The sequence below is a fragment of the Venturia canescens genome, chromosome 9, assembly GCF_019457755.1.
Source record: "Venturia canescens isolate UGA chromosome 9, ASM1945775v1, whole genome shotgun sequence".
NCBI classification, from domain to species: Eukaryota; Metazoa; Arthropoda; class Insecta; order Hymenoptera; family Ichneumonidae; genus Venturia; species Venturia canescens.
The window spans coordinates 2,367,362-2,375,925 of record NC_057429.1 but is presented as its reverse complement, the minus strand read 5'-3'; the positions used below and the strand labels follow the sequence as shown (position 1 = coordinate 2,375,925).

Below are 8,564 nucleotides of genomic sequence, written 5' to 3'. Positions count from 1 at the left end.
GATATTTTTCTAGCTCTCATGGCGTCGTTCACAAGATCAACGATATTCGAGCCCTGAATCGGGCTACCCTCAATCGATACGACTCCTCCGGAATCCCAAGAAAAATTGCTGCGTGGCGCGTCATGTAAACGACGGAGCAGTAACTTCGCTTTAGTGCGATATTTGGCTGGTATGCTTTCAATTATGACGGAGTCGTTCATGCCGTTACGAGTTTCTCCTTTTTCACTTTTATCATAATTAGACGCCGTTGTATGGTCGTTCTTCATAAGATCGCTGTGTTGTCGAGCTCTCTCGTCATCAGAAAAATGGAGATAACGCTGTAGCACAACCAGGTACGCTGTCCATTTTTCCCTCTCATTCTTGTAGGCATTAGAGTTCAAAATTTCATTCATCTCCGCGTCCAGTCTGGATAATACGGTATCAGTAGATTGTGGCGGTTGTGCCGAGGCGTTCCAGACGGCCGTTGGCTGTCTCTGATTTTGCATGCCCAGCTGTGTCACATGCTCCTCAGGGATAAGAACCATTTTTCTCGCGTGCTCCATCATCCCCGCCCACCAATCAGGCTCGATAGAACAGTGCCTAGTATCGGTGCTAGTAGGAGCGGTAGAAACCCGCCGCTCTGGATAACAAAGCGTTTTTTACTCTTCCAACAACCTTTTTTCGCGGCTAAACGACGGAGAGCGGGGGCGTGTCGTCGTAGCTTTTTTCGCTGATCAGCCTTCAAAGGAACGTTACCGCAAAGAACGTTCAAGGCACACTCGCAGATACAGCGGATGATGCTCGGATCCGCTTTACGCAGGACAGCCCCGCGTTGCTCTTTATTGAGATACTGAAGAGCCCGTAGTATCGTCACGTGCTTTTTGCAGAGCGGTGCACCGTTTCGCTCCATTACGCATGTCAAACTGTCTAACCTCTCGACGTATCGCCCCTTTTAGCCGATTTTTTCGACCTATAGGGATGGGGGGTAGCGGTGCCTTTAAGAATATACCACACGCATAGACCAATACAATAATAAGGGTGGGAGGTGTTTCCACAGGTGTTGGGTCCTTGCGTTATCTTGTTAGCTCGCTGAAGTGCGCTCAAAACGATCATGCATTTATCACAGTGCGATAGCCCTTTGGGCGCCATTACATGCGCTGAACTGGTAATTCACCAGCATTGCATCCGCTTTTAAACTTTTTCCGCGGTACGTAGACAAAATGATGGGGGTCGTCGGGAAAAATACAGGTACGGAATCTACAGTTGTCAGGCGTCGATTGTTTCAGGTCGAGTAGCAAATAACCGTGCGGCTTGGCTGTTGCGTCGTGGTACGCCTCCTGTAGGAAACGCGGGTTTTCAGGATACACCTGTCGCGCGAGATGCTGAATTTGAGCACGATCACGGGGATTTTTGAAAATCACTATATAGTTGGCATTCAGTGAGATATCGCGCTGGCCGTGTCCTTGATGGAATAAGTTCTGGGTAATAAAAATAACGCTCAGATTTTTATGATGACTGCCTTTGGTGAAAAGATCCACAACATTGTTGTTAGACGCCTCGCGCATCAAATCATCGATTATGAGAAGTTTTGCGCGAGGGTCGTTAGCATAATCAGCACTCTGAGGTAGACCCTCGTGGAACTCTATTGATTCACCATACTCCGTGTACGCTGACTGCCACTCGGAGTAATAGAAAATGACTCTCTCAAACGGCTCACTGTTCATCCGTGAAATAAACTTTAAAAACTTTTTTACAAAGTACGTTTTACCGCAGCCTGTGGGACCACAGATCATTGAGGTCCAGGGATGCTTCCACCGTACATCCATCTGCGCGAATGACCACGTTTCCTACGGGGCAGTATAATATAAAGAATTCGAGCAGTTGAAACATGTATAGAGCTTTTATTTTCCGGTAACAGTATAAATATTTTACAGTAATAACATAGATATTTTACAACGCTGCTTAACAATGTTTAAAGCGAGAGTTTTTATAAACGGTTACTTGTAGCCGTAAGGGAGCGAGCCGTATTCGCCATCACGTCTTCGCTTGACGCTCAGAGGCATGCACGATTTCTTTTCGGGTCGTGTGACAACCTGGTGGAACGGCGTACGACGTATTGAATCAAACTGTAGTACAACAGGATTTTCTCTCTCACCTATTATAAATGACCGTATTGATTCGTAATTTATCAGCGAGCTGTTTGCGTAATTCAGCGTTATGCCTTTAACCTTGCAAACCTCGCTTTCCGCGCCGCTCGGCGTATTAACTATGAAAGAATAAAATTTAGGGCCGCCTGAGATGAAAGACTTAATGTAACTGCCCTCGCCGTAAGAGCTTAGCTCGTCGGTTAAATCCCCTAGCAATTGACCCGTTGGCGGTTCATACTCTCCAGGCTCTTTTCTCGTGACATAAATAACGGAATCGGTGTCGCAGTACAGAGCACGCTTACCCAGCGGTTCGAGATAGGTGTAAAGTTTTAAACGGGCTTGGGCTGTGGTGTATGCAGCTATGACAGTATTTGCTATATTAGACGGTATTACAGCATCACTGGTTTTCGTATAATTAACATACAGCACCTGGTTGTTAACAGGTAGCATACCAGTGATCTCGTGCTCGGGGCTATTTAGCAGCTCCATAAGTTTTTCGCGTGTCGATACTATTTCTGTTTGCGGTAAATTTTCGCGTTGTCCAAATTTACCCCAAAAGGAGTTAAGACAAAGTTTGGCTACCGAGCGCAGCCCCGGGTTTTTCGCTACCGCACCCCGCTCCAGCTGAACCCCTTCGGCTGTCTTAAAAGCAGTTATATAACGCTCTTGGGCCGCCTCGTCATCTGCATAACCCTCGGGCCAACCGCTAGCCTCTTGTTTGATTTTAAGAAAAGTGTTTATGTACCCGGTGAAAAGGCCCCCCTTCTGTGTATCGCGGTTGTACTGCGTTATCTTATACTGCCAAATCTCGCTCACGGTTAATATTTTATACCCGCACGCAATAGCTTTTCGCAATTCATCCACTACCCAAGTACCGCTAAACACACGCTCCGCGGGGTCTTCATGAGGACACGCGTCCTGGTTCATTGTTTCGCAGCAGCTACGACATAACCCGAATAACAGGCGCTGATGCATTCGCACCGGCAGCACCGGATGATAAAGATTTTGCGGTGGAAGCACTGTGCATTTAACAAGGCCCACGACGCGGGAAAGACTGATATTATTTTCGGGACCTGTCAGCGCCCTGCACTCGTCGCCGACGTATACCGTTGGATGACCCACCGGATATTTGCCGTACTTGCAGATGTATGGGTACAAAGAGCAAACGTCAACATATCGTATCTGCTCCCCGTCTTTCACGTCGTACAGAGTGACCATGTTTTCCGTGCGACCACCGAAAAAAGCATCGCGCGGATTGAGAGGCTCCGCTCGAACCAGAGGGTGATCACTCACAAAAGCGCTCATCTCTAAATCTGTTTTTATCATCCGGTCATACGCGCACTCCCAAATCTCGGTTAACGTGTAGCCGCTTGAGCGGATTCTCTGCGATATAGCGTTTGTTCTCTCGAGACGCTCGTTCAGTGTATCACCATCGCTTTGTACACGGTCTCTGTTTACAGTGAAACAGCTCAAACACCCGTGCCAATAGCAACCGTGAAACTGTAACACGTGGGCTGAATCAGGTGTTTCGTAGTAACCGTCTACTAATAAATTTTGAGGCAATTTAAACTCGCGCGAGCGTCCTGCGTGAATGATACGACGATTTAAAGAATGCTCCATCCACACGAGCCAAGAGACCGCTTTTTTTGACTGATTGTGAGCCCATCTGTAACCGCCCGTAGGTATAATACCGATCGTGTTAGGTTTTAAAAAATTTTTTCGAAAGATTTGAAAGCAGGCGGACGCGATTGTTGTGTTTTCGCTAAACGGGCAAACGCGTCCGCTGTCCTTGAACATTTTCCGGAAAACCACACAGGCCTGTCTCAATATCGTAACGTCGTTTTTACAATAGGTTATGAGCTCGTTTGAAAAGTTAAATACATAAGAGGCATTCTTTAACTCGTTATACCATGCAAAAAAACGCTCGCGTTCCTCCGGGCGCATAGTGTCGGGAGAGTAATCGGCCGCAGGCGGCATCGGCCCAATATAATTTTGATTCTCGGGCCTATTGAACAGATGCGGAAAAGATCCTTTGGCGAGAGCAGTTTTTAGACCGAAAGATTTAGGCAGTGCACTCAGAGGCATGTGAAAGTAGTTCAAGCTGTCGAGAAACACGAGTTTGCCAATGCGCATTGTGATGATTTTAGTGCCGTTCATTATTAAAGAAAGGAGCTGCGTTTTTTTCTCCTCGATGTGGTAGCGCAGGATAAACTGGGCGTCGAAACCACCGGCGTTATGGGCTATTAAAAATACGTGAGAGAAGTTCGGCATACTCTGTATGGCTAACTCCACAAGTTGACACACAGGGTTCGTCCTAAATATAAACTCGTGATCCCCGCAATGCTCGCACGGCTCGTCTATAGAAGCATTATCGCAGCACTTGGTGCAGACACGTTGAGCTACGCAAAGATTCGGTTCGTGAACGCGCGTTGTAGGATCACCTTTTACAGGGGTACACTGCTGCGTTTCAAAATCATAGAATATGAATATGTTCTCTATTGGCCTCTCATCGACGCTAATAGGCCTCATATAGCACAGGCGATTATAGGGGTGCCGCGATTTACACGTTTTACAGAAACCCTCCCCGCACACATGCGTCTTTTTCTCTAAAGGTCTTATCGCGCGAAAGCAGTTACGGCACCGCTGAAGAGACTCGCAAACAGTGTTTACCCTGTGTTTACGACGGATGGTAACAGCCCTGTGATTTTCTAAACATTGCTCCCCAAAAAAATCGCGGTTACATGTTCCGCATCTGATCGCGGCAGCTGCTCCCAGAGCGCAGGGCGGTGCTTGAAGGCAGCGAGGGCATTTCTTTTTTAAACATCTATGATCCCGACGAGAACGGACGTTACAGATTGCGCAGAAGTTTAAGCTGCCTACAGCACCTCGCAGATTCAAGATAGGCTGGAAATGATGCGACCGCTCATAATACAGAATGTATAACGTGTGCCGGACTGAGCCTACTGTATCCATAACCGTCTGTGTACCGTCAAACACCGGTCTTTCGCGTCGCCCCAAAGTCAAAAACTCGAAAACCACGATAGCTAACCCCTCGCGAGCCAAATAATTCTGGTATATAGCAATTTCGCGCATACCGCAGCCAGCGGGCTGTATAACAACATTTGCGCTTCTCGTGAGCTCATGCGCCGCCTCTTTTTGAAGCGACCCGTTAATCTGTAGTATACGCTGCCATCTAGAATGCAGAGCCCCCGAGCGTATCTCACCCCTTTCCGCGTACGCGCGTGCTGTTACTAACGAGCGCGGTAGACACAGATTGTCGGTATTTCGAATCGTTAAAATTGATTTTTTAGCAACGCCCTCGTGTGTCAAACCTTTTCGCCCCCTACCCTCCAAACCTTTAACGATACATACTTTTATATGGAAAGAATCATTAATATCCAGAGACGCTGCACTTTGAGCTATGTTTGTTATTAATTGCCAGATATCTACAAATGTATAGGCGCGGACAGGGCGGAATGAAAGCCAGACGGGGCCGTGCGCTAAGCAGCTCGCGGAGAACGAGATCCCCGCGTAGTCACCACCCTCACAGTGACTCGTGAGATGCGTCAGAAGATCGCGGAATGCTCCTTCAAGCCATGCTGTCACGTTTGCGCCAGCTTGAGGTTGGCGGATACGCAGTGTTATCTCCCGACCACGTAGTCGAAAACGTTTGAAATAACGAGCTGTATCGTGCGTGATGATGATCCGCCCTCCCGGGGGTTGCACATCCCCGAAAGCCTCGTTCCCCTGTGTATTGCGCGTTCTTCCCCCGCCCGTTTGTATATCTGTAATCAAACAAAAGCGTGAGTTATAGGGTAGAGATCGCTGATAAAAAGGCATATTGTAACTTTAGTGTACCTCGTACTAATCACGGTACGCCAATAACGAGACAGCTGACGAGTCAGCTGACGAGTACCCTGTGTTAAATATAATAAAGCCTTTTAAACATATCCTGCATTTACCGCAAGGGCTAGAGATAAAGAGAGAGAAAGCGCGCGAGTGAGGGAGAAAGAGAGAGAAGACATTATTATTTCTTTACCTGAATCACACTCCATCAGCTCTTGAAACCATAGGCCGAAGCGTCTAGCTTCTAATCGCTCCTCGTTTAGACGCTCCTCCTCCGCCTGTTGAGCGTCCAGCGGATACACCCCCAGCTGATTCTCGGGTTGTACGAGGTCATCATCTTCCTGCTGACGATGGTGGTGATACGATGGACCCGCTATCGCTCCGTCGTCATCGTTAGCTCTGGTGTGCCGGTACACAGCTGTTTGGGTTATTTCATAATTTCTGTTTATTAACGCGGTTTATTTTTATTTTATTATCGCTGTACGGCTATGCTTACCCAGTATATCAGACCGATCGCTAAACATCAAGGAGGGGTTGAGAATAGTCGACGCCTCGTCGTCATCAAATTCGGGCTGCAGCGGTACCGGCTCGGCCGAGGTTGCCGAGGTGCTCGCTCTAGGCTCTTCCTCGACCCTCTCCTCATGCTGCGGTTCTGAAAAAAAACCGCGCCAGTAGCTTTTATATCTAAAAACGAGAATCGCTGATAATAATGCCAAAACAGAGTTGAATACACATGGTAGAGGGCAGTTTGATGCTCTAGATCCGCTTCCTCCGCAGCTCTCGTCGTCTCAGCGAGAGCCTCTTCTTCTTCGTCACTCACAGCGTCGTAAAACGGCCGATATATGGTAAAATGCTGCGGTATCGTCTCGGCCGGGGCTGCCGAGGTGCTCGCTCTAGGTTCTTCCCCTACCCCCTCCTCGTGCAACGGTTCTGGAAAAATACCGCCCCCGTGGTTTTTACGTCTAAAAACGAAAATCGCGGATGATAATGCCAAAGCAGAGTTGAATACGTACGGTAGAGGGCTGTTTGACGCTCTAGATCCGTTTCCTCCACAGCTCTCGTCGCCTCAGCGAGAGCCTCTTCTTCGTCACTCCCCGCATCGTAAAACTGCCGATAGCCTATGGTAAAAAAAAAAATAGCTGTTGTATTGCTAATCGCCAACAACAGTGATTTATCGAGCTAATGGTACTTACATCTGATTTCATCGACAAGGCCTCTTACGCGGGGGGCTTCTAAAACACCGCGGCGCTGTAACTCGTCATACACAGCATCCAGCACTCGTTGACCACTTAATATGCCTCTGTTATAGGCCACCACTAGAGCTCGTAAAGGGGCCCACCAGATCACGTATTTAAGTCTGTTCACGAGTCGAGCACCCGATAAACGCAGCAACTCGTAACACCATAGATCATTACACCGGCGTCTCAGCTGAGCGCTATGCGGTTTTGTTAGGCGTAAAAGACCCAAAATACAAGAACGCACTGATTCATCCGACATTGTAAGGGGTGATCGTTAAATACCGTTCTATATGACGGTTGAATCGCTACTGTCATATCTCGAGCGAGAAGATAGGTGTGAATCATGATTAAAATGCTAGCGATACTTTTTTCAAGACAGCAAAGGAGCAGTCGCTGAAATTTTACAGTACTCTGCATGGTCCCCGGTGTTTGCGTGAAAAAGCACGCGCACGAGTGAGACAGCTTTGTTTAGCCCTGCAAGCATATTTCCGAGCATATTGCTCCATCTTCTGTATAGCATCTTCTCCAGAAGACCGAGCTGTGTCTTTAGCCCTCGGAGATACGCTCTTCATAAGTGAATCGGCTGAAGTCGCAAAATAGCATATAATAAAGAATATATATTGATGGGGATTTGTTTAGAGGCATCAAGAGGCTGCATCCGTATGTGTAATTCCGACATTTCTGTATAAAGCATCGCGTCTTACGGTAGAGCGAGAGAGAGGACTGCTCACTAAAGGATCGGTATGATGAGAGTGAGCGAGACGGCATACGTCATCACTGCTACAGCTTTGAAGAGTTGTGCCTCTACATCTAGCGAGAGAGCAAGTGAGAGAATGAGCGGTGTCGCGAGTGTGAGCGAGAGGGTATATACTGTTGCTGCTGCTCTCGCGCGCTTCACAAGAGAGAGAGTGAGCGAGAAAATGTATCATGTCTCCAGGTGTGGGCGAGAGGCTGTGCTCTATCCATGTTACAGCTCTGGAGCGCTCGGTCGATGCACGTGCAATTCTGATGACACTGCACGACGACGTCGCGAGAGCGCAGAGCCTCGCATCTCATGAGAGCGCAAGCGAGAGGGTTTATCATGGCACGGGAGCGAGTGAGATAGCATGCTCTATCATTGCCGCGACTCTCAGATGCTCGAGTATCGGGCCCCATGAGAGAGAAAGAGAGAGAGGATGTATCATGATGGTGGAGCGAGCAAGACGGTATATGATATCACTGCTACAGCTGTGAACCGCTGTGTCTCTACGGCTAGCGAAAGAGCGGGTGAGAGAATGAGCGGTGTCGCGAGTGTGAGCGAGAGGGCATATGCTGTTGCTGCTGCTCTCGCGCTCGTGCGCTTCACAAGAGAGAG

General features: G+C 48.2%; 2 protein-coding genes across 2 annotated transcripts; both read right to left on the bottom strand.

Annotated features, from left to right (window-relative positions):
* Window positions 1-1,976: 1,976 nt before the first annotated feature.
* On the bottom strand, window positions 1,977-4,259 carry LOC122416232 (uncharacterized). Its single transcript, XM_043428993.1, has one exon. It carries the CDS (start codon window positions 4,257-4,259, stop codon window positions 1,977-1,979), a length of 2,283 nt encoding a protein of 760 aa, XP_043284928.1.
* A 1,731-nt stretch (window positions 4,260-5,990) lies between these two features.
* Window positions 5,991-7,985, bottom strand: LOC122416230 (uncharacterized). Its single transcript, XM_043428992.1, has 6 exons — window positions 7,942-7,985; window positions 6,986-7,122; window positions 6,704-6,902; window positions 6,469-6,656; window positions 6,166-6,390; window positions 5,991-6,043 (listed from the first exon to the last, which is right to left on the bottom strand). Exons 1-6 carry the CDS (start codon window positions 7,983-7,985, stop codon window positions 5,991-5,993), a joined length of 846 nt encoding a protein of 281 aa, XP_043284927.1.
* Between the last annotated feature and the right edge of the window lie 579 nt (window positions 7,986-8,564).